This window comes from Triturus cristatus, chromosome 9 (assembly GCF_964204655.1).
Source record: "Triturus cristatus chromosome 9, aTriCri1.1, whole genome shotgun sequence".
Taxonomy (NCBI): domain Eukaryota; kingdom Metazoa; phylum Chordata; class Amphibia; order Caudata; family Salamandridae; genus Triturus; species Triturus cristatus.
The window spans coordinates 489,511,405-489,537,867 of record NC_140592.1 but is presented as its reverse complement, the minus strand read 5'-3'; the positions used below and the strand labels follow the sequence as shown (position 1 = coordinate 489,537,867).

The 26,463-nt window shown below is 48.5% G+C and overlaps 1 protein-coding gene across 1 annotated transcript in view; it reads left to right on the top strand.

The window, feature by feature from the left end:
• Window positions 1-13,466, top strand: part of LOC146798192 (uncharacterized) — a 514,414-nt gene extending 500,948 nt beyond the window's left edge. The window contains exons 13-14 of the mRNA XM_085625464.1: window positions 12,087-12,243; window positions 12,747-13,466. Of these exons, the coding sequence (XP_085481590.1) occupies window positions 12,087-12,243; window positions 12,747-12,806 (217 nt within the window). The 3' untranslated portion in view covers window positions 12,807-13,466. The remainder of the gene's footprint in view (window positions 1-12,086; window positions 12,244-12,746) is intronic.
• The last annotated feature ends 12,997 nt before the right edge of the window (window positions 13,467-26,463 follow it).

Below are 26,463 nucleotides of genomic sequence, written 5' to 3'. Positions count from 1 at the left end.
TCAACCGCAGTTGCAATTCTTGGTGTAGTGGCACTAAACAGCTGTGATTCTGCAGTTCATACCTTGAACCACAACCAAGAGAGTCCTATGCCCACCTACACCAGGGACACACAGACCTCTCCTCTGTCCTGCAGCAACCAGCGCCAGGGTCTTACTCAGTGGCGCAGCAAGGGTGCGGTCCGTCAAGGGCTGCACGAGTTTTGGGGGGCGGCAGCCTTCTTCCGCTCCTAACTTGCGTCTCAGGCGGCAATCTCTCCCTCTCCCCTTACATATTGACTGTTGCGGGCGACTCTCGGCAGCACCCGCCCAAGCCCCATCCCTGTCTTTAATGGGGCCGCAGCAGGGCGGCAAAAGCACAGCCTGCCACGGGCAGCCATAAGGCTAGCTACACCACTGGTCTTACTACTTCTGGATTTTCCTGGACAGTCACGCCTCCTACAAGGTTTGGTAAAATCCTTTTGTCTCTCAGCAAGCAATTTGGCTCCTAGGCACCTAAGGTCAAATTAATAGCTTATTACAGAAAAGCAAGGCTTAGATGACTTCCCGGAACCTGGGGAAATTGGGTTTCAGACAGACACCAGTACTGGTTAAACAGCAGTCCTCTTTACTCTAGGGAGCACTCCCTTCTTTGGACCTAGAGGACTTGGAACTGGAACTAAAGTGGGTACCACTTTTAAACAGTCAAACCTTAGAGAATATGTTAATCCAATATCTTCTCTTTCAGAACTGGTTAGGGGTGGTTGGCCTATCTAGATCGCGATGCTGCAAAGTTTATCATACTTCTGCATTGGACAGAACTAAATGTTTAGGTTGAGCACTTTGTACGAGTATGGCTCTTTGGCGCCATGCCTGGATGAGGTCTACAAGCTTCTCCAGTGATGTCCAAGCCTTCTTAATAAACTTGGCATTAGATAACTCTTGCCTTTTTGGGGACAAAGCGGACTCGTGGTTGGAACTGTTGGAGTATAGCCACAATATGATCCTTGGGTCTTTGTGCTCCCACACGACAGTTCCACCATTAATTTCACCCTCTTCATGGCCACGGTAGGGGTGTTCATTTCACTTGTGCTAGACTCATCCACCAGGCCAGCTGGCCTTTCAACCCTTATGTGGCTCTGGTTCTCAGAGGCAACACTCAGTACAGCAGGGGCAACATGCAGCCCAGTTTCCCGCAACTCCAGCAACTGCAAAGCCACTTTGTGTCCTTGCCAGCACACAGCCATCTGTTGAAGGCTTATATTTTCTCTAAGGATGGCAGACCGTAACTTCAGACAAGTGGGGTCATTCAAATTGTCCATCTGAGCTACACCTTCCCATTTCTCTTTACTCTACCACTCCTTCCACCACCATCTAGGTGACTGATGGACGGCCATTTGTCTGTCTTGGAGACGGAAATGCATGCCCTTTTGGACAAAGGTGCCATAGTGAGGGTTCCGGCCTCAGACGCTGGAACTGTGTGTTGATCCTGCTGGAGGATAGAGACTTGTATCCTATTTTAGATCTGCGCCCTCTCAAAGCTTTCCTGTGGAAGGAGAAATTCAGTATAGTCACGCTAGCCCAGGGTCCTATCTGCCCTAGACCCTGGAGACTAGATGGTGGCGTTGGACTTTCAGGACGCTTAATTTCACATCACCATCTTGCAGTTCACAGTGGGCCAGGAGCATTTTCAGTTTACAGTGCTCCCTTTTGGCTTCACCAGCGCTCCTCAGGTGTACACAAAACAGATCATTGGTCAGAGCACACATTTGGAGATTGGGTTACCAGTCTTCCCCCTAACTCTGCGACCGGCTGCTAAAGGTGGGCTGGCCCAGGGTGGACAGCCACCTCCAGACAACACTGAAGCTCTTAGCATTATTGAGGATTTATTATCAACATGACAAAGTGACACCTGACTCCTTTGCAGAGGGTGCCGTTCAATGGAGCAATTCTGGATACAGTACGGTTTGTGCCTTTCCACTGAAGCAGTCTTCAGTATATTCAGGCTATGATACAGCTATTTCAGCGTCTGTCGTGGATCTTAGTGCAGATAACCCTGAGGCTCCTGGGGTTGTTGGTATTCTGTAGCCCTCTGGCCAGACATACCAGGTACATCATCAGGGTAATATGTCAAATTGTATCCATATTCCAGAGTAGACTACAAAAGATGTGTAGTGGCATCTACTAAACAGCAATTGAGTCAGTGGCAGCCCCCTCTCTTAACCCTCCCCCCCCCCCACCCCCCACAAAGCTGACTGTGACCTCAGATGCATCACTACTGGGTTGGGTAGGCCATCTGGGAGGGGTGGAGATCCGCGAGGCCTCTGGCAGAGACTCAACTGCACATCAGTTAAAGTTGAGTGTGATTTGCTTGATGTTGGAAGCCTTTATACCCACCAACAGAGTAAAGGTGTTCACATACAACACCACCGCCATGTTCCACTGCAACATGCAGGGCAGGGTGGGGTCTTGGGCCCTGTCAGGAGGATCTGCACCTCTGGGAGTGCTGAACAGCCATTGAATCTTTCTGGTGGCACACCATCTGGCAGGATCTTTAAACGCCGGCGAGGATGCTTAGCACATCATGAATGGTAGTTGCACTTTGGTGTGATACATGGTGTCTTCCAGGAATAGAGAGAATTCTGGCTATATCTTTTAGCCACCACAACGACACGCAATCTCGACCATTTTGTGTGTTGGAGTTTCCAAAGTAGCTCTTTCTGAGATGCCTTCTTTCTAGAGTGCACCTCAAGACTAATGTTTGCCTTCTCTCCGCTGCCTTTCCTGCCCAGAGTTCTGAAGATCAGGAATTATCGGGCCTGTGTCATCCTGCCACCAGATTGGCCCAGGAGTGTGGCACCCTGAACTTCTGGTTATGAGCATCTGTCCTCCAATCAATCAGCTGCTTCAGAAAAATGTTTTGCTGCTGCAGCAGGGCAGGGTTCTGTACCTGAACCTGTGCCTCCATTTATATAGATTGAGCTTCAGTTGTTGACTGCGTTTGATCTTTCTCCCGAAGTTGTGGATGCCAGGCATCCCTTTTCCAAGTCGGTCTAAACCAGTGGCTTGGAAAAATCTGCTGCTTGGTATGGTACCCGCAATAAAGACCCCTTAACTGGCCAAACTGTTGTCAGTCTTGTTGTTCATTTTATTTCTGGCCCAGAAAGGAATTGCAGTGTGCACCATTAACGGTTATTGGTCAACCCTTTTGGCCTTTTTACATTTGCCAGGCCAGCTGTCCTTGTTCAAATTACTTGTTGTGATGAGGTTTCTAAAATGTTTGACTTGTGTTACCTCTTTTACCCTTTGTGATGCCACAGTGGGATATAAATCTGTGACTGGGGGTGAGTGTCTGACAAGTTTCAGCGCTCTGTCCATCATCTCCTTTTGTTTGCTTTGTTCGCCCTAAGTTGGCAGGGAATGCCCAGACGTGGGTCCCTTGCTCACTTTGTCTCTGGATTCCAGCTAGCCTGGCTGATGAGGGCTGTTACCCCAAAACCGGTCCCAGGGTGCTTGTTTGCGGTCCAGGGAAGACATGGCTTGACAGTTCGAGCTGGACTGTTCCCATGAGGCACAGGGTCAAGACTGATTTGCATATAGCTGTGTCTGAACTGGGGTGGCGAAGTGAACTAAAGAATAAAGATGGATTCAACTCAGATCTGTGACTGTGGGTGAGTGTCTGAAAAGTTTCAGCGCTCCGTCCATAATCTCCTCGTGTTTGCCTGGTATGTACCCACAATAAAGACCCCTTAACAGGCCAAACTGTTGTCAGTCTTGTTGTTCATTTTATCTATGGCCCAGAAAGGAAATGCAGTGTGCACCATTAATTGTTATTAGTCAACCCTTTTGGCCTTTTTACATTTGCCAGGCCAGCTGCCCTTGTTCAAATTACTTGTTGTGATGAGGTTTCTAAAAGGTTTGACTTGCGTTTCCTCTCCTACTTTTTGTGATGCCACAGTGGGATATAAATCTGGTCCTAACTTTCCTCTTGTGCGCTTCCTTCGAACCTATGCACAGCTGTCCACTACAACTCCTGACTCTGAAGACTTGGTAACGAGACGGAGGAGTCTTACCGTTCGAGGCCCCACTCCACGGAACGGTACCTGGGTCAGCTCCAAGTTTCCGTTCCGTGCCCGGGAGCGGGCCCTGCCCAGTTAAAAGTTTTATGACGACATGTGTACAATATTTGGGCACCCTGACCTTGCCAGTGCCTTTTGGCCCCGCACTGGTCACACCCATTCGACCTTCCCCTGGTGCGTAGGGCTGCAAAGGTCTTGGACCTGCAAATTCCTACCATGCCAGTCAAGACCAATGTCTTGACAGAGGTCCTGTACCAAGGAACCCTTGCTTCCATTTAATGAGGCATTAACTGATGTCGTTCTGGGGACCTAGTCCAAACCCAGCACATGGGCTCCTGTGAATAGAACAATCGCTCGCAGCCACCACATTGCACCGAGCTGCCCCACTTTTTTCACCCAACCCCCAAGAGTATGGTGGTCCCAGCCTCTACTTCCTGTGTGTAGGGAATCCAAGAGGCTGGATAGCTTTGGAAAGAACATGTTCGCGGCATGTGAGCTGTAGATCACATGCTATGCATAGATCACCATCTAGTGTTGGGTCCAGATGTTTGAACTTTGTTTTTCTTCGAAGAAGTCTTTCCAGTCACGAGGTAGGTGACTCCTCCTTTTGGTGATAGTGTGCATGGGCTTTGACTCCATAGTTAGATTGTTTCTTCTGCCATCGGATTCTGATGTGAATTGTTGTGTGCCGGTTCGGCACCGTTTTTCGGGTTACCTTCGACGCGCAATCCACTACCCTCAACTGTAATGTTTAATGATCGCGTTCCCATTCTCCTCGGTTCGTTTACACTCAAAATTCTTCGATCAGAAGATTTGTGGAGGGCCATTGGACCCACCTGCGCCGGGGTCGGTAGCGGTCAATGGAACGGACTCCATTCAAGTTCTGGCCTGGGTGTTGCGCTAAGTTTCCAGGCACCAACTTGCATGAAGTGTGCAACCTTTGCCTATCCCCGGAACACGACGAGAAAGACTGCGACGCGTGGCAGTCGTTTCGATCGAAGAAGACGCTCCCTGATCGCCGGGCTCGACGTCACGAAATACATCAAGAAAGCGGCTCTGCAGCGGATCTTGTCGGAGATGACTCCGAATATGAAGACTCTCACGCGCAAGAAGCCGAATGCGAGGAGGAATACATCTCCCTGTCAGAAGCCGACTCCGATGCCGAAGACCTCACACCGGGCCAAAGGATCGTGAGTACAGAGACTTCCTTCCCCTACCACCTCCTCCCTAAAAAGGCTCCAGTCCCGCCTCTACCTTCGAGCCAAACTCGGCACAGAGAAAAGGTTTTGAGCGCCCAGCCTTCGGGCTCGGTGCGAGACGCACAGAAAATCTTCCAGCTCGGGCTCTACTTGTCCAAATGCCGGTGCCGATCCCAAACCTTCGGCATCTAAACACGTACTCGTCTCCATTCCAGTGTTATCAAAGACTAAATCTTCTGAGCCGAAATCTTCAGAGCCGAAACCTTTGAAGCCAATATTCTCGGCGCAAAAAAACGACATCTAAAGAAACCAGTTCAACCACAGACCCTCGGTCGGATATTCCACCTTCGGATCCGAAACAGAAAGAAATTGTGATTAATCCAGAAACTGGACACATTCATGCCAAATTACCTGAGAAAAGGAAATTGGCCATACCAGAGGATTACCACATTCCTCTCAAGAAGAAAAATGTGGATACTAACCCTTCTCTATCGTACATTCAGTCTGCTTCACCCACTGATCCAAACTTGCTCATCCCACCCACACATTCTCCTCCTCCACTATCACCTGACCCACAAGATATAGGGATGGGGAGGAGTATATCCCACAGGATACTGACCCATGGGACAATTATGACATTGACCCACAGCCGGATAATGACGCTGACTTATATCTGTCCAGACCTTCTCCTCCTGATGTCAATATTGGATATATTGAGCTCCTTAACAGAGCTGCACAGTATCATGGGGTAGAGCTACATAAGGAGGCTTTAGACGAGGATTTGTTGTTTGAAACAAACCCTGAGTTCCTCTCAGAGGGCTACCCAAACATTACCAATGCTAAAAGGTATGCTTAAACATACTGATGACAAATTTAAAAACCCTGTTAAAGCAAGAATCATTAATCCCAGGGTAGAGAAAAAACATAAACCTGCACCTACTGACCCGCATATATTAAAGGTCAGTTGCCCTTGGACTCTCTGGTAGTTTTCCAATGCACATAAGAGAGCTAACTCACAGACCACAGGTGAAGCCCTTCATCCTGATAAAGAATCAAAATTGATTGATGCTCCGGGCAAAAGGTTAGCGTCACAAGCAGCTAATAATTGGCACATTGCCAATGCTCACGCTCTATTAGCTAGATACGATAGGGCTCATTATGTTGAGCTCGAGAAGCTCATTCAATTTCTTCCTGATGAGCATAAGTCCATAGCTAACGACCTTATTCAAGAAGGTAAACTTATAACTAATTCCTCTATCAGATGTGCCTTAGATGCAGCAGACACAGCAGCCTAAGCAGTAAACACTAGCGTACTGCTCCATAGACATGCCTGGTTAAGAATTTCAGGCTTCAAACCTGAGGTGCAAGCCTCTATTCTTAACCAACCATTTGATAAAGAATACCTCTTTGGTCCAGCGGTTGATACCTCGCTGGAGAAAATGAAAAAGGATACCAAGGTTGCTAAGTCCATGGGGGCCTTACAATCACCTTCCAACAGGGGACCCTATCGTCGATCATTTTACAGGGGTGGCTCAAAAAATTAATCTACAGAAAATCCCTCCTCCTCTTAGAAGGGCAACAATTAGTCGCCCTCTTCAAGAGGTTACTTTAGAGGTGGATATAGAGGAAACAATGGAAAGGGAAGAGGCAGAGGTAATTCAACACACGCTTCCTTTGCAAATAACAAACAGTGACTTCCTTTCAAATCCCCCGATCATTCCACTCCTGTCGGGGGACGTCTTTCCCAGTTTCTACCCATTTGGAATAGGATTACATCAGAAGAATGGGTTCTACAAATTATCCAATATGGTTACTGCCTGGAGCTTACAAACACTCCACCGAACATACCTCCAAGGTCATACCTCATGTGACAAGAACATCTCACCCTTCTAAAGCAAGAAGTTCTATCTCTCATACAGAAAGGTGCTATAGAACCAGTCCCTTTACAATATCAAGGGGCAGGTGTGTACTCCCTCTACTTTCTAATTCCCAAAAATGACAGCTCTCCCAGGCCCATTTTGGACTTCAGTGAACTAAATCTATACATTTAGTCGGACCACTTTCATATGGTAACACTCAAATGAGTGTTTTCGCTCCTTCAGCAAGGCGCCTTTCTCTCCACTCTGTATTTAAAGCATACCTCCTTTCATATACCAATACACCCTGTGCACCGCAAATACCTCGGGTTCGTGGTATTAGGGCAGCATTATCAATTCAAGGTGCTCCCATTCGGAGTGACAACCGCACCCAGGGTTTTCACAAAATGCTTGACAGTAGTCGCAGCCCATCTACAAAGACAATACATTCACGTCCTCCCATACTTAAGACGACTGGCTTATAAAAGCCAGCTCGCAAGACAGCGGTCTACAACACACACAAAAAACTGTGCAGTTGCTCCACCAGCTAGGATTCACAGTAAATCTGTTCAAATCCCATCTCCAACCATCCACCACTCAAGCATATCTAGGAGCTACCATAGACACAAAAAAACTCTAGCCTACCCAACTCCGGCCAGAGCTCGAAATATTCAGGTCCTGCGGTCTCAGTTTCAGCCTCAACACTCATTATCAGCTCGAGTGTTCATGCAGTTACTGGGAATGATGGCGTCTTGCATTCTAATAGTACCTTACGCAAGACTTCAAATGCGTCCCCTACAGGAATGCTTAGCAAGTCAATGGAACCGGGCTCAGGGTCTGTTATCAGATCTAGTGTTGGTAGACGGCCGCACCCATCGCTCTCTGCAGTGGTGGAACACACAAAACCTTTTAAAAGGGTGGTGTGAGAAAGTGCCATCTTTCTTGCATGGTATGCTCCCACTTTTTGCTGAATTGCATATGTACTTTGACTGAGTGTGCCCTGGGCTCCTGCCAATCAGGTGCCCAGGGCCGGTGTTCCTTCCCTAAAACTGTATTGAAGCCTAAACCCAATTGGCATCTCTGGCCACATGTCAGCCCCTGATAAATGGTACCCTAGGTACCCAGGGCCCTGTGACCAGAGAAGGCCCCTAAGGGCTGCAGTACTTACTGTGCCACCCTTAGAGGCCCTGTACCCTGACACACACACACTGCCTTTGCAGGCTGAGTGTCTTGGTGCAGAACAAACCAGTCGACATGGCACACATCCCTGTGTGCCATGCCCACAAACCACTGCCCTTTCATACATCAGTCATCCCTCTAGCAGGGTGCACTATACCAGTGGTGAGGGTACAGGTGCATGAGCCCAAGTCCATTCTTGGGCGTTGTAAGTGCAGTGCTGCCATTAAGAGTATATGATGCTGGGAGTTTGTCATTACGAACTCCACAACACCATAATGTCTACACTGAAAACTGGGAAGTTTGGTATCAACTTCTCAGCACATTAAACCCACGCTGATGCCAGTGTGGGATTTAATGTAAAATGCACAACAGAGGGCATCTTAGAGATGCCCCCTGAAACTCGACCAACTTCTAATGACCCGACTGAATGGCTGCTTAGGCTGCCACCAACTGACATGTTTCTGGACCCCTGGGTCGAGACCCTGCTGCTCTCGGGGGGCCTGAAACCATGCACATCCTGGGACGAGGTGTCAAGCCTCCTCCCCCATGATGGGCAGGGTTCACGAAGGGGAAGCTTCAAAGGCATGCCGCCTTTGTGAGCCTCCCCAGACCATTTGCTGCTTTCAGCAACTGGTCCCCACTGGTTCTACCCCCCACTTTGGGCGGGAGAACCGTCGGGAAAAACAAGTGAGGGAAAGAGGTGTGCCCACCTCTTCCAACCCTACCCCTCAGGTGGGGCAGGCGAGGTAAAGCACAACAGAGTCCCCGCCATATTAAGGATGGGGGGGACCCAACCAACCAGGGACAGGCTCCTACCCTCGTCCCACTGAAGGGTGGCACGATAGGGGTTGTACCCACCCCAGGGAAGGGACTTATTGGTCCCTGCCCTTTACCTACCTGTAACACCCCTAAATTTAGTATTTAGGGGGCACCCTGAACCTTGCTTCCTCAGATCCAGCAACGACAAGAAGGACTGAAAAGCCGTGCAGCCAGCTAACAAGAGGAAGACGCCCACTGACTTGGCCCCAGCCCGTCTCCCCTCGAACCTGCTCCTACGAAATCCCGGTGTGTCCTGCAGCCAACAACCTCAAAAACCCCGGAGGACCTGCCTGCCTTCACTTCCAAAGACTGCTTCTCCCGTGAACACCGGATTTGTTCAACTGCAACCTCTAGCAGTAGCCGGAGACCGCAAATCCAGCCCACTCTGCACCCGCCGAACCCGGCCTGAGCTCGAGTAGAAAAACACCGAGAGGAGGTCACCCCGGCGATCCTGACTTGAGATCCGGTGACCCCCTGATCTGCCTCAAGCCGACGCCTGCAACCAAAATCCAGAAGGCTCCCCTAACCGCGACCCGGAGCTCGTAAGAAGATCCGACCCCAAAAGGCACCCTGCACACTGCCCTGGCATACCTCAGTCACCCCTCTAGCTGGGTGCACTATGCCAGTGGTGCTGGGAGGTTGTCATTACGAACTCCACAGCACCATAATGGCTACACTGAGAAGTTTGGTATCAAACTTCTCAGCACATTAAACCCACACTGATGCCAGTGTGGGATTTAATGTAAAATGCACGACAGAGGGCAACTTAGAGTTGCCCCCTGAAACTAACCCACAACCCGTGTCCTGACTGAGAGGCTGCCACCCAGAAGACAGGTTGCTGGCCCCCTGGGTAGAGAGACATTCGCTCTCGTGGACCTGCAACAATGCACATCCTGGGGCGAGATGCCAAGCCTCCTCCCCCAGGATGGGAAGGGGAAGCTTCAAAGGCATGCCGCCTTTGTGAGCCTCCCCAGACCACTTGCTGTACTCAGCAACTGGTCCCCACCTGTTCTGACCCCCACACTGGCGGGAAAACCCAAGGGAGGAAAGGGAGTGTGCCAGCCTCTGCCAACCCCACCCCTCAGGTGGGGGAGGCGAGGTGAAGCACGACTCCGTGCTCTCGTCATCTTGAGGATGAGGAGCCCTACCCAATCAGGACTAGGCTCCTGCCACCTCCCACTGGAGAGTGGCAGGACAGGGGGTGTACTCACCCCAGGAAAGGGACCCATTGGTCCTTGACCTCTCCCTACCTGTAACACCCCTAAATTTTGTATTTAGGGGCACCCTGAACCTTCCTTCCTCAGATCCCGATTCTGAAACAAGAAGAAAGAAGACCTGACGTGCAGCTGCTAACAAGAGGACGACACCAACTGACTTGGCCCCAGCCCTACAGGCCTGTCGACCCTCGAACCTGCTTCTACTAAATCCCGGTGTCTCCTTTGGTCAGCGACCTCGAAAACCCCGGAGGACCTGACTGCCTTGCTCATCCAAAGACTGGGACTCCCACGAGCAGTGGTTCTGCTCAAACAGCAACAACCCCTGGTGCTAGCCAGGGACGCGAATCCAGCACACTCTGCACCCGCTGAGCCTGGCCTGTGCCTGAGTGAACAAAGACCACGAGGACGTCCCCCCGGCGACTGTGACCACGAATCCAGCACCCAAGGACCCTCCTCGACGCTCCTGACGACGCCTGCAGCCTCACAACCAGGGACCCCACCCGCGACCAGCAGAGTGTAAGACTTCCCAACACCAAAAGACACCCCTGCACCGGGCGCCCTGCAGCCCCCTGTGCCCAACTCCTGGGTGCCTACCTAACCTACAGCTTCCCATCGTACCTCTCGAAGTGGTGGTCACACCTGAAGAATCTCCGCCCCCGAGCTTGCAGCCTTTGTTCATCTTGCAGCTTTCCCTTTGAAATACATTGGGTGCCCAACGGCCCAAAACCACCCTGCACCCAGCCGCCCGAGTGCCACTGGAAGTGCAGCATCTGTTCTCTTCTACTTCCCCACTTGCCCTGTGTAAGTGACCAGGAGCTCCGCTCCCACAGCCGCGTGGCCTGCCTGCTAGCAGCCACCAACCAAAGGCCCCCTGCCCGCCATAGGCTAACATTGGGCCTACTCTCCCTGCACCCGGCTGCCCCTGTGCCGCTGAGGGTGTAACAACTGTACCTACCTGACCCTGGGAGACCCCCGAGTCTAACCCCAGATCCTTAACTCTGCCAGTCGAGTATTTACCCGAAAACCGATAACTTGCATTTTCTCCATAAGGTAACATTGGCTGGTTTTCACTTGGAAATTCTTCTAAGTGTCGAGTTTTGAAACTTTGAAATATTCACTAAAAATCACCCGATCAACAAAAACAAAATTACTCACCTGTTACCAGGAGAGATCCCAGTGCTGGATCTTTGTGCCCAGCACTGACCCTAAAAAATTATTACAACTGTGATTTTCCGATAACCAAACTTTCCCCCATAGAATAACATTGTCTGGCTTTTGCCAGAAATTCGTCTAAGTGGGTCAGGTGGTATTGCAGAGTTTTAATTGAGGTGATCCTCACTCAAGCCTTGCCCATGTTATACTGTTTTTTAGTATACTGTGAAAAAGTACATAAAGCTCTACAGCTTTGGTATTTTTCATAGATTCACATGGTACCTGATCTTTTCTCTGAGAGGGCGGCACCAGGACAATGCTAAAGGCCTGTTAACTACTTGGCTGAAAATTGAAACACCTCATTAAAGTGCACAAGTTGTTTTCTTCTATGTAACTTCTAAGCATGAAGCTATGAAACATTCTAATACTGTGCCTAAGAGTAAGTAACCTTTTGCCAATTGTACTTGGTGATTGGCTTTGCCTTTGGTCTTGCTTGAGTACTGTCCAGATATGTAGCTTTCCAAACACACATTTTAAAACAGCTATGAAGATGACATGGTTTTGTGCCAGTCCTCGAGCAACTTTTAATACATTCTCTTTGACTTGTAGAAGTGCAGATGAGCCAGAGGAAAAGAAGGTCAAGACCGGAGAGATCACAGCCCAACCAGTGATCACCGCACAAACTTCAACGAGTTTGATGGGGGGAGGTGTGAGCACCACCGAAGTGGCCGCGTCGGCACCATATAATTACAACACCTGGTATCAGGTTAGTGTCTAGCTATTACTCTTTTGGCTGCATGAGCAATATCTGTAAAATTTGGCGTTCTTAGTACTGTATTGGTGCGAAGAATGGAAATCATTGTATTTAGAAGTAGGCATTCCCTACTAGCACACAAGAAGGTTCTTTCTTTGAAAATTGAGATTCCATTGATGGCCTTGGCTCCTTGCAACTGAGCGCTCTGTATTTGTGCTTCTGACAGTGGGGCTCCACAAATGAGGTCCCCATTAATGCAGACTCCTTTTGGTGTTTCAAAATAAACATCCTCAAGATGGTTACTAAGTAGATTTGGATAAGTAGAACACATGAATAATCGGTTGACTATAAAACTGGTGTGATTGACATGTACCGCTATTCACCATATTCGGCTGTGCCCCAGCTCCACCCAGATGTAATCTATTCGCACAATTGTATTTTCCATAGATTAATTTGGTAGAATGCTCTCTATGCATAGCTTTTCTCTGATTTGTTGTTTTGTTTCCAATCTACAGAATTATGGTGCTTATAGTTATCAGAATACATGGAACTATAACTACTACCCACAGAGCTGATTACAGCGAGCAAGACACCCAGGCAAGACTTTGTGGAGGGTGGCTTTAAGTAACAACTGATGCTGTGAATGGATGGGGATGCTGGGACAGAGCACCACGGTCCTCGTTCAGGGGAGCCTGCTGAGTGAAGAGGCAGCAGGGGTGAAGAAGTGGATAACCGATCGGTTGAAGATAGTCCATCCGTCGAACGCCTACAAACAAATCTCTGGACCCAAAAATGTTGATGACAAAGGCGTGTAGATATTTATTGTCTGAACTTCTAACTAAAAAAGTTAAATGGACGCTTGTTGGCATGGACCAAATAAAACAAGTGCTGCTTGGATATTGGGAATTCCAGCCACTTTTTCAAGGGTTTTCGAAACTTCGTTTGAAACCAGCAAAGGGGATCCTCTTCATTACCACCCACCCTTCCCACATACTTTATTCCTGTATATAAAAAGATGTGATAAATCATACTTCCCTGTTATCTTTACAGCTAATTGAAGGATGTTCTGTTTAAAGAAAATATTGTTACATTTAAAGAGGTGACATAGCCGTTGATTCATTCTTTTTGTTTATTTTTTAAGCTAAGTTGTTTCCAAGGATGTTAATTTTGTAAAACTATTACTGTATATTTACCCTCCCATACTGTAAATATTAAATATGGACGTCAAAAAAGGGCATTTGACTTGTAATACGCTATTTGAGTAGAAGGGCACATCCTGCTTATGATCCCTCTAGGTTTGATTGCTATTTGAAATGTATTTAATGGTTTTATTTATTATATTTTTTTAATCCAAAGCACTGTACATAACCGTAAAGCTCATACAGTCTACTAACTGAAAATTACAGTAAAACTACTTTATCAAAGTTGGTTGAATAATTCAAGAATATGGGTAGTTTATGAACACCTGTAGTTATGTTATCTCGGATTTGTATCGCGCATAATCACCGGCAGGTCTCTTAGCGCTTTGAGAAGGTAGCCAAACCCACCAGCAGTTACAGAAGCAACGCTTAGAGGGATTTTATGCTGTGTCCAGAGCCTTCCTAAACAGCAGAGTCTTGAGTTGTTTCCTGAAAGCGCGGAGTGTGGGTTCCTTGCGGGGATTTTCAGGCAGAAGATTCCATAGTTGGGGAATTAAAACAGAAAAGGCTTTACCACCATTAGTTGGGTTTTTGAACTGAGGGTAGTGAATACTATCTTATTCCTGACTTGATAGGATGCCAAAAGAATTAAAACAAGATGAAGCGTCTGGACAACAGGTAAGAGACAGGGCAACAGAATGAAGAAGTTTGGATGGCAAAAAGTGATGATACCAAGGATTATAAAATTACGTGATGCAACAAGTGAAAACAAGACCAAGTTTGTTAACTAGAAAGACTGTGTGTGTCTTCCACATAGCAAAAAGAGATAATCAACTGTATATGTGCATCTATGTCCGCGACAAGGACGCGACTAGCGCGGACCACTCTGCTCAGATCCCCACGAGGCCCCCGCTTTATACTCGTGAGACCTTGCTCAATCTGAGAGAGTATGCGCACGAGGGTCAGCTTACTTTTACTGACACCGCCTTTCCACTGCATGACTTCGTCAGTAGGGGTCTGCTCCTGGGAGGTCTTCTTAACGTCAGATCACTGCCAAACCACGCTAATGAAACTCAACTACTTATTGACACCCATCACTTAGACGTTCTCTTTCTAACCGAGACGTGGACCCACGCCGACTGTGACATTGAACTAGACTGGGACTGTCCTCAGGACTTTAAAATCTTGCACCTTCCTAGACCCAAAGGCCGCGGTGGTGGAGTAGGTATTATCTACAGAGCCTCTTGGCTCGTCAACATCATAGACTTGGATCCGGTCGCTGGGACCGAGCTCCTCGGCCTCTCCATAAACTGTCACACTAGAGCCACTTTTACGGCAATTATCTGTTACCGCCCTCCTGGGACCTTTACCTCCCAACAACAACAATCGCTACTCACCACCTTCACAAACATGGCAACCTCCCACAACAAATTAATCATCTTAGGTGACTTCAACCTCTGGCCGAACGGTAGTCTGGATACTGGACTGCATAATCTTTTGCTCTCTTGCGAAAGCGTGGGACTCTATCAACTGGTTAAGGAACCCATTTATAAAGCAGGTCATCGACTCGACCTAATCTTCTCTACCCCTCAGTTAGTACACCTGAACGACATCCTGCCTATGGGCTGGACTGATCATGCCCTTCTCAAATTTCATATTACCTGTATAGGGGCTAGAATGCCGGCACACAGCACCTCCTCAGAATTTATGTACAGAGACTGGAAAGCTCTGGAAAAACTGAGTTCTACCGGTGCCGTGTTTTGCGTGGAAGATAGCTTTTCCCCCGCTAATCCGGTTGAGGACAACTACAAGGCCTTTTGTACGAGGATATCCTCAATTACCGACTCCCTGGTTCGCTTAAAAAGATGTAAACCTAAGGGCAGAGCATCAGCCCCCTGGTTTAACGACTCTTTGAAAGTCCTCAAATTAGCCTGTAAACAGGCTGAGAGGAAATGGAGGCTAGGCTACTCCGACACAAATAAATCACTTTGGAAAAATAAAGTCCGGGAATACAAATCGGCAATTGTTAAAAGTAAATCTACCTACTTCTGCTCCACTATAGTTAATGCCGCTAATAGCTCCAAAAGCATCTTCCAGATTCTTAACAACCTCGTCCACCCTGACTGTGCCAAAAAATCAATCCCTCCTACACAAACACTCTGCGATAATCTCGCACTGTTTTTTAAGGATAAAATTGAGACCATTATCCACAACCTGAACACCTCCCCCTCACTGGATAGTCTCAACGGCCCCGGGGCCGCCACTACTGACCTTTATCCGGTGAGCCCAGGGCACCCACCTAGGGAATGTTTGGGGGTATTTCCCCCTATCTTGGAAGCGGATTTCGATAGACTGGCACACGGGATCACTTCGGGTTCCCCCCTCGACCCTTTGCCCCCAAAAACCTGGAAAGCTTTTGGAACAGAACTCTTCTGCACCCTCTGCAGGATTTGTAACCAATCCCTGCGTTGCGGATTTGTCCCGTCTCCTTGGAAGCAAGCACTTATCACCCCGTTGTTGAAGAAACCCTCACTGAATCCTGAGTGTTTATTAAACTATCGGCCTATTTCTCTCCTACCTTTCCCGGCGAAAGTTGCCGAGCACTGGGTGAGCTCTTGTCTCTCGAAACATCTGGAGCAGGCTCGTCCATCAGCCCCATCCTTTTTAACGTTTACCTTAAACCTTTAGTCACAATAATTAAATCCCATAGGCTAAAAGCTATTAACTACGCAGATGACACCCAGCTCATCCTCTCCTGGGAGGGGGAAGAATCGATCCCTCTAGAATCGTTTCACGACTGCCTGAGAGACACAGCTGGTTGGCTGCAAAAAAACTCCCTGCAATTCAACTCCTCCAAAACCGAGGTCCTGTTTTGCGCTGGAAGCCGGATTCCTCGCCTGTTCCCTACTGAATTTTGGCCCCCGGAAAAACCACAGCTGATCACCACTGTCCGCAACCTAGGTGTCATGATGGACAACAAGCTTAGCATGGAAACGCAGGTCGCGAAAACAGTGTCCACCTGCTCGGCCTTACTGCGTTCTTTACGCAAGATCATGCCACTTCTTCCCGCACAGGCCCGAGCGTTAATAGTCAGGTGTACCATTCTTAGTCGCCTTGACTACTGCAACGCATTGCTGCTCGAGTCCCCAGCTGTACTGTTAGACCGACTCCAAAGAGTCCAGACGGCCACCGCCAAACTAGCCCTTGGCTGGACCAGGAGATCCTCGGCCACAGCAGCTTTAGCCGAGCTGCACTGGCTCCCTCTGAAGCAGCGAGTAGCTTTCAAAGCACTCTGTCTTGTTTTTAAAGCACTACACGGAGTCGGGCCTAGATCCCTGCAAACCATGTTCACCTGGTACACCCCTACCAGAACTCTCCGCTCAGCCTCAGCCTGCCTTGTCACTGTACCAAGATTCAACAAGGTCAGGACAGGGGGAAGATCCTTCAGAGTGGCAGCCGCAAAACTTTGGAATAGTTTGCCTGTCGACATCCGCCAAACATCGCAACTTCTTCCATTCAGAAAGCGGATTAAAACCTGGCTTTTCCCTTAACTACTTCTCTGGCAAACTGTTCTCAGTTTCCCATCACTTTCCACCTTAGGAGCAACTTTCCCAGCGCCAGGATACCTGCTAGGTGACAGATGCGCTATACAAATGTTTTAAATGTTTTAAATAATATTTAAATATAGACCTAGCGCTACCAACTCTGTAGTTATTATCATATTTTAATGGCTAGTCTGAGTGGACAGAGGATTTTTTTCCCCTTTGTCCAGTGCAGATCCAGGTAGTCTGACAGGCTGGCAGCAAATGAAAATTCTGATAGAGATTTCTAATCGCATATTGCTCACCTTCTGAATACCGCAGGTGTCAGACTGGATCCTGAGGTTCTTTTTTTAGCAATTTCCTTGCGAGTCAGTGGGTGGCGTTGTCGCTCCACACTGGATACGTCCTACCCTGGATATGACATCTGGGCCCCTATATATGCACCACGTCCTCGTGCTGACATCAGTTCCTTTCATTCAACACCTTCCGACACTGATTCTGGAACTCCTTTGAATTCTGTCACCTTACATTACTTCTTCCCTCAAGCTTTTTCCAGTGTACAAGGGATATGTGTCTTTAGAAAACAACAGGATTAAAGGCACTGCCAAATGTCGGTTACAGACACACACGCTGTCTGTTGCTGGTATCTGGACTTCAAACACAAACCAAACTTGCTGTCACAGAAGCTAGAAGAAGTTGAGGAAGACCCTGTCTCAGATGAGGGCGCGGCTCTGCTCCCGTGACCGATCATCATTGAAGTTGTGATACTCGGGTAAGTCAAACAAGTCCAAAAAGCATACAAAGATTAAGCATGGCTCCTCTTCCTCAGGCCACTTGCACCATTCAGTCTCATGCGATACCCTGGGTACCTTCATGCGGCGGGACTTGTTCCCCGATTTTGGATCCGATTCAAACTTTACTCCCAAAGCACCCTGTTTTCTTCCGGTCATCAGTGACGCTGCAAATGCTTAAAGAAATGAAAGCAGCGATAGACAAGATTTTGGTACTTCTCCGAAGCCCTCAGTCACACCTTCAGGCTCCAAAGATCTGAGGCGGTCTCCAGGCAGGTTACCACCAGCAGATTTGTCACAAATACTAAAGAACATTGTTCCAAGACTTGGCCCTTGTTTGAGCTCTGCTCTGTTGGCTCCAGCGCGACATTCAGTGACGTTACCACACTGCTAGCTTCAGTGACTGACGTTAGAAGAGAATCTGATAGCTTTATCATATTCCAAAATCAACAACCTTCCCTGAGTTCGAAACGGTTCGTCATTTTTATTATTTGGACCCTGACACCCAACACCACAATGCTGGTGATAGGAGCCCTTACGATACAATGATGAAACGTTATTTTGGGACTTGCAATATCCCAGTGCCCTTGGCACTTTTCCTGACAATGGCCTTTACTTACTCACTGCCATGGCACCTGAGGAGCCAGTCTTCTTCACCACAGTGATCAGCAGAAGTGTTGCCACTCACTCTGCCAAGTACGGAGGTCAAGACTAATGTTTTAACAGAGGTCCTGCAGCCCAGAACATCCTAATCTGATAGAGACATCTAACTGCAGATTCCTTACTTTTGAACTTCCAGGCGTCAGGCTGAATCCAGAAGATGTTTCATAGCAGTACCCCAGCAGGCCAGTAGTTGGCGTCTGTCGACTCAGTGTGACGTCATCGGCGTCTTGTTTGTCGTCATCATAACATTGTCAATATAACTGCCACTCTGGCACACTGACGTCAGTTATTTTCTTTCCGCACCAGCCAGCACCGATCCGTTAAAGAGACTTTTTCGACCTTTTTGTCAACTTTGTAGGTGTGTTTAGGGGTCATGCTGAGTTAGAAGTCTTCAGGGTACAAGCCATGTGGCACCTATCACCGTGCCATGTCGGTCACGGACCCCCATTTAGTGTCTCTGGTGCCTGGAGCACGACCACAACTCCAAGTCGTGCTCCGACTGCCGGGCCATGGCGCCGAAGGCTATGAGGGAGCAGTCCCTAAAGCTTCTTGCGGCATGGCTCCCAGCACCGTGGAGGTCGCCTCGTCGGTCTCAATCCTGGTCAAGAGGAAGATCCGAGCACCGCTCCAGAGAATTTAAGTCCTCTTCGTCTAAGTCATGTAAGAGGCACCACAAAAAACACAAGAAGTCAAAGTGTGCTTCAACTTTGCCACGTCCGGCTCGCAGCGTGGCAGTGGAGCCTTGGCATTCAAGGCCCCGCTCCACGGAGTAGGTTCCTGGGTGGGCTCCACGTTTCCATCCCCCTTCCCAGGTCCGGGAGTGACCCCCGCCCAGCTGAAAGAGTTTTATTATGCCACTTGTACCATATTTGGGCAGCCTGACCCTGCTGACGCGCCTTCGGGCCCCGCAGGGTCAGAATATGGAGGGGCCCCGTGGTTCCAATGCCAGTGTTTCCGGCCTCATGGCCTCTGATTGGACCCGTTCCCGGGTCCGGACCCACGCCAGTTGCACCTCCACAGCGACCTTCCCCAGCTTTGCATCAGGCGCAAGGTCCTCGGCTGACCCGGAGCCCACTGGCGGCACCTCTCCGATCCTTATTCCTGACAACACAAAGTTGGTAGGGCTAACCTCCATGCCGAGACCGGCACCCATGGAGTCGTACGGCTCCATACCATTCACCCTGCCCTATTTTGAAGGGTTAGGAATGGAGGAAGAGGAGTGGGAGGAGGAGCAAGATCTTATAGAAATGCCGCTCCAACAAGATGTCGACTGATACGAGGAACTGGGTGATACCAGTGGCTTGGACACCTCCCCAGACTCGGGCATGCTTTCCCCTCATACTCTGGCTGTGGAGGAGGGAGCGTCCTTCGCCATTGTGGTGCATATGGCTGTGAAGGTCCTCGACCTGCAACTTCCTACAGTGGCGGTCAAGACTAACATCTTGACAGAGGTCCTGCAGCCTGAAACCCCTCCTGCCCTTCAAAGAGGCCTTAACAGACTTCCTTTTGGAGACCTGGTCCAAACCCAGCACAGGGGCTCCTGTGAATAGAACGATCGCCCGCCGCAATCACCCTGCACCGGGCGACCCACTTTTCCTCACCACCCACCCTACCCTCAAAGCTTGGTGGTCCAGGTTTCCACCTTTTGTGGTACGTTTCCTTCCCCACCCCCAGACAGGGAATCCAAGAGACTGGAGAAGTTCAGAAAGAAAATGTTTTCTTCTGCCAGTCTAGCATTGACGTCCGTGAACACCGAATGCCTTTTGGGCTGTTACTCCCATTCGATATGAGATACAGCTGTGCAGGTGCTACTCTCTAAAGCTATCTCAGATGGGAGAGCGACAGCTAGGTTCGCCATCAGATGTGGCTTGGGCACGACGGACTCGCTAGGCAGAGCGATTTCCAGTCCAGTCCAATATTTCGGTATTTCACCATAAAAGAACAGCCACAAATATATACAAATAAGTAAAAATTTAAGAAGAATAAAAACAATTCATTAAAGATAATACATTGTTAGGTTAAAAAATTATAATAAAATCAGGCATAATCAAGTCCTTGATCTTGCATCTGGAGGAAGTTTCTCCTGACCCACCACATGGAACTTAAAAAACGTGAAACTGCATAGACTATATGAGAATTTGTGTTGTATTTTAAGATTCTAAATGCTTCCATGCCATGTGTTGTGCCCAGGTTTTTACACAGCTGAAACAGCCATCTATGCCTTGCTGTTTGATTCCTCGGGCAAAAAAAGAAAACATTGACTTCGGTCTCATCACACAAATTACATGCCGGACACCCACTTGTGTTTCCACCCGACCATTTACCTGTGAAAGCACGCAGAGGTTGGCAGCCATGGCGAAACTGCACATATAGTTTCCTTCCTAGTGCCGGGCGGATTTCGTCAAGACATGCCTCCAGCCTGCAAGTGTCTTTTACTTCCAAGAAGAGTGAAGTGAGGGTGCCATGTGTGGGTTCTGCATGAAGTTTTGCAGATAGTCTGCCCCAATAACTAGTACTCAAAGACTTACGTGATATACTCAAACAGGCTGTGTCGGCATTGTCCCATAATTTTTTTAGACCTATTTCATAGAGGCTCTCCCTGACAAATAGAAGCCACGGCAGCTTCCCTGAGCCGGGGAGTCTCAGAATTTCCGAAAGCTCTAGTTTGTACTCGGACAATTCTGGTGTTACCCAAAGGCGCCGCCAAAAGAGTAGTGGCCTACAGGCAATTACCTCAGCAAAGGATCTAACCCCTAGGTCCATACGCAATGGAACTAAGGGGGAGCTTATCGGTAGCCCTAGCTAAAGACCTATGATTAGAGTGCCCCCAGAATTCAACCCCATATAAGGCAGCACTCCTCGCCTGGCTTTTATAAATCTCCATAACCGGGCTAACTGGCTTTTGGATAGTCTTTCTAAAAGACTTAGCCAGGTCGCCTGTAGTTTGTGTCAATTTGAGGTTGGATTTCTTAATCTGAGCCCACGCACCCCCCCCCCCCCCCCCCCAAGTCATGTTTTGATGTAAGGGTTAAGCCCAAGTAGTCAAATACATGGACCTGGACCAAAGGGATTCCATTCATATGTGGGTTTGGGCGTGTGGATTTGCTGGTGTTGAAGATCATACATTTTATTTTATTGATGTTAATCTCTAATCCCCTGCTCCTACAAAACTCACAAAATCCATCTAGAATTCTTTGGATGCCCATCGGCGACTTAGAGAGGAGGAGAGTATCATCTGCAAACATCATAGCAGGAAAATGCTTTAGGGCGATTTTCGGAGCATCTGTGTCTTTGCATGATCTCAGAGCATCTATCAACCCATTGATGTAGATGCAGAACAGGGTGGGGGCAAGCACACATCCCTGCCTGACTCCCCTATTGACAAGGATGGGCTGCGTTAATTCCCCTTTTTTCCCAAATCTGATTTGGGCATAATTTTCAGTATGTACTCTACGCAGTATATTTAAGAGATAAACCCTCCATAGTGCGTCTCTGGGTACCAAATCAAAAGCACTCTTCAGATCAACAAAGACCAGATATAGGCTACCGCCTTCTAGATTGACTGTTTTCCAATAGAGAAGTTGGAGCCTGAATATCTAGTCTATAATTGACGTTTTCTCCCTAAAACCAGCCTGCAGTGGGGTCAAGATCTTTTGTTCGAGCCAGGATTGCAACCGGTTCAAGAGGATCCCGGCAAAGATTTTCTGCGAGACATCGATCAAGCTGATCGGTCTATAATTTGCCGGTAACAAGGGTGATCCCTTCTTGGACACTGGGATGATCTCTGCACCTAGCCAGGTTGTAGGAACGACCATTCCCTGCAAGATGGCGTTAAAGATCACCCAAAAATATGGGCCCCAGATCTTATCCAGTCCGGCTGCCTTACCAGGTATGATTTTGTTTAAAGCTTTATGGACTTCAGTCAAAGTTATCTCGGGAGTATCTGTACCAGTCCTGGCAGAATCAGGGTGTCTAGGGTCTGGCCTCCCTCTGCACCATCTAGTGAGGCGTAGAGGGCTAGGAAGTGCTCTCTCCAGCTGTCAGCCGATATATTTGGCTCGAGTGCCGCGTGGCCAGTGGTACTACCAGTGGTCACAATGCTCCAGAAAGATTTCAAATCTTTAGAATCCAGAGCGGATTTCAGACTGTCCCACTGATCAGTTTCCCATGAGAGTTTAGCAGCTGCAATTGTGGTTTTATAATCATATCTAGCTGCTTTCACTGTGGTGTTACTCTGTATTCTTATGGCCTCTATTAATGCCTTTTTGGCTGCCCGACAGTCTTCGTTAAACCAAGAACGCCTTGGCGTCCTCCCACGGCCCTTGGTGCACGATGACCAAAATGTCTCCTGGAGCTTTGTGATTGTAGATTCATTAATTATTTTGAGTTCGTCCAGAGACGCAGCAAGGTCTCCAGACTTCACTAGCTCTGATAGGGCCTCAATATTGGGAATAATGGTAGTGAATAAGAAAGCCAATTTACTATGTGATTTTTCCACCAAGCTCCACCTAACTTTCCGTCTATTATCTGAAAGGGTCAGTCTGTGGTCAGCTTCAGATGGTTTTACAGATTTGTTCCCACTAGGTGGCAAATTTAGTGTGAGTAGTAAGGCGTTATGGTCGCTGTTGTGCCGTGAGCAAACAATAAAATCTCTGGCCAGAGGTTAGTTTCTAGAAAAATATAGTCTAAAATAGAGGAATAGCCAGCTCTATTAAAAGTGTGGTTCCCCGGGGAGTCTGAACCAAAACGACTATTACAGGCTCTCAAAGAGTACTTTAGGGTGAGCGCCTTGATTTGAAGCGCCAGTGGTGTCCAGGCCCTGATGGGGGGAATATTGGTTTCAGGGATAGCCCACAACTCATCCTCTTCTGTAGCAAATGGGCCCATTAGGTCTTTCAGAGGTTCAAATTTCCAGTTTATATCGCCACCCAGCACTACTGAGGCATTATTCGGGAGGCTAGCTAGCAAATTATCAAGTTGTTTTAAAGTTGCTGACTCCCGCCCAGTCCTAACCGGCCTTGAATATATGTTAATTAGGGCAATTGTTAATTCAGTACAAGGCAAATTATGTCTGGGGAGTTATGTGGCACTAGAGTGGTCCTGCATCCAAGATGACTCCCTACCCACGTGCAGAGCCCGCCCGATGGTCTACCTCGTCCCTTAATTACAGCTGGTATGTGGAATGAAACAAAACCCTTACGGGTTGAGTCCACCACCGACCAAGTTTCCTGAAACATGCAGATATCACACTTATCTACAAACATCCCGCAGTCGGGGCAGTCAAGCTTGTTTTTGATGCCTGCCACATTCCAGGACATGATCTTAAGCTCGTCTGCTGCACTCTTACTGCCTACAAGATCCCCCTGCTCTAGAATCTTTACTTGAATAGCAGTGGCTAGTTTGAGTGCAGTGCCTGGAGTTATTTCTGAAGGCATGTTCGGGGGATCAAAAATTATTGTGGTATCTGTCCCCCTATCTATGTTGTCTTTGTTTCTTCTGCTATCACATGGATAGATTGGGGCTAATGGGTAAGTAAATAATACCAGATTGTAAGACCTTGGGGGTAGGGGAAGGTTTAAGACTGACAGGTGGGATTGGAACTAAGGGGCGGTCAAGGAAAGTGATTTCCCCAATGTAGGTGATTTCAGTGGTCAAGGTAGGGTTAATTTCTTGCGGACTAGGTGACTTCTGCTTTGGGTCCAGGGCCTTTCCCATTGGGTGATCCTTCGCATGGTATGTCCAAGGTTGCCCCATAATAGTCAATTGACCTCCTCTAGAGCCCCAAATCTGTTTGCCAGGGGCAGGTTGAAGACATAGGGTTGCATTAAAGATGGGCCATGTCCTGTCATTGTCTGTGCCTGGTGCCATGTGTTGTGTTTAACTCTGAGACCTTCCCTGACTTTGTTGGAAAATAGTAGGACATATGGGGGGGCCCTGCCCTGTCCTTTGCTGATTCTGGCACCATATGTGATGCCTCGATCTAGGATTGTCCCTTTCATCATAAAAAGCTGCTGGTACATAAAAATGGGTGAGCGAGGAGAGTCTAATAGTAGAACCTATAATTGGAAGACAATTGCTTGAGTGCAATAGACTGTACACAGTAATGGGGTTTCTGAAATTGACTATAATACAGTCCCCCCTAACATCTATGGGTTTATTACCCACCCAACCCACTCTACGTGTCAGGAGTATTTCATCAGCATTGGCACAATTAAATTGGCTGTGTCTGGCAAACAGATGTAAACATTTATTTTTTTAACTCAAAATGGGTTTCCCTCTGTCCTTCTTTAAAAGATGGGACTCCTGTAAGAACAATGACATAAGGAGTGGAGGCTAGTGGGAGGTTTATAGTTGGCAAGTCCATCGCCTCCTCACCTCTCAGTCTCATTGTCCCCCCCTTATCATGGAATGGTCCAAAGGTACCCTCGTGTCCAGATACACTACCCCTTGCTTTGTGGCCTTTCTCGCGCTGTTTTTTGGCCTTCCTGAGTGGCGTTTGGGTCCCTGCTGGTAGTATTGGACTTCTCTCTGGTCTCAGTTATTCCAGATTCATCTGGATCTGCGATCACTTTGTCGATGTAGAGGGCTTAGATACTATCCCAGCATTGCAAGTACATGTAATGGAAAGTAGGTCCAGTCGGGTGGAAATGTGGACAAGTTCTTCAGTCATAATGTCTCGAATTTGGCCGCGTAATGCTTCTAGCATGGGAGCTACCCAAGCTGGTGGTGTCAAGTCTGTGGACCAAAGTTCCCCCTCCGACACGATTGGGTCTGGCGAGCCGTCGGTGGTCTTCTTACGCTTGGCCCCAGCCCTTGTTGACTTGGATTGCTGTCATGGGCAGACGGGTTTAACTACACCCTTGGTGGGTCCCCTCCTTCTAGTAACGACTTTGGGGGTCTAGCCAATGTCAGACCCTGGAGACAGGGTCAATTTGGCTGTTTCAGGGGGTTGATCATTCCCATACTGTGACATTTGAGAGTCTGTGATAGTACTAATCTGTAGGAGGTCTGGAGTTAGTAATAGTCTACGCTCAGTGAGTTCAATCTCATTTGCCACAACGCCAATTGCCCTTTGAAGCATTCGGTCAATAGATGTCTGCGGTAGAGAGGGGGGTACAAGCCGTGGTGGTGCATGGCAAAGAGCGATTGTAGTTTGTTTGCCCATGATAACAAATTTAGCTGGGTACAATACTAAAATCAGTTTAATATGCCTAGACTAGGCTCAGGTGTGCCCTTCCTCAGTTGTATGCCGTGTTGGGACAAGAGGAAGGTCAGACAGAACTAATAAAATAATTGCAGCTGAAGGAAAAACAAAGAGCTTGGGTCACTTACAGTTTGTCTTGAGGTTGCCCTTAGAGTTGTTGTGGAAGTCCAGGCCTCAATTTGCCTCTGCTCTAGTTAAATGCGGCCACGACAAGGCAGTCCATTCGAAGAGCCGGATTAATGAAATGAGGCAAAACCAAGGGAGGGGGTCCAGCCCAGCCTCAGCCAGCTGCGGACGGGTGCTGCGGGAGCCCAGACGCGAATTTCAAGAGCCTCCTGGCGCGAGATGCTGGCGTCACAGCAAGCCACAAGGGGGCCTGGGACTTGCTGTCCTGTCCCGCTCCCTCGCTGCCACGGTGGTCTGGTGAGTCCTGCTCTCCCCGGGCGACCAGAATAAGGCTGTACAGTGTGGTCCTCCCCGTGCTGGTCTTAAGTTGGTCCAAGTGCAGGCGCTGGTCCAGGTGCCGGCGCAGGCACTTAAAGTATTGGGCATCACAATGCATCCCTGCGCCCACTCTATGGGGAAATCCCCGCTCTATGGGGAGAAAAAATACTTTATCCCCCCATGTCCGACCACCCGTATGTTGTACCGGCGGGTGCCACAGGCTGAAGGTCGACGAGGGGTCAGGAGCACGGAACAGCAGCTCGGCGTCTCCCACATTAACTTCGGTGTACTGCCCTGGCTGCAGATTTCAGCCTTCTGCCTGGATGGGCACAGAGTTAATTGTCATCCCGTGAGCGCATCGGACTCTTCGTTATAGTTTTGTTTTATTTGACCTAGCAGATTTACGGCGGGTTTTGGGTCCGGGCGTACAGCTTACAGCCTGCTGCGAT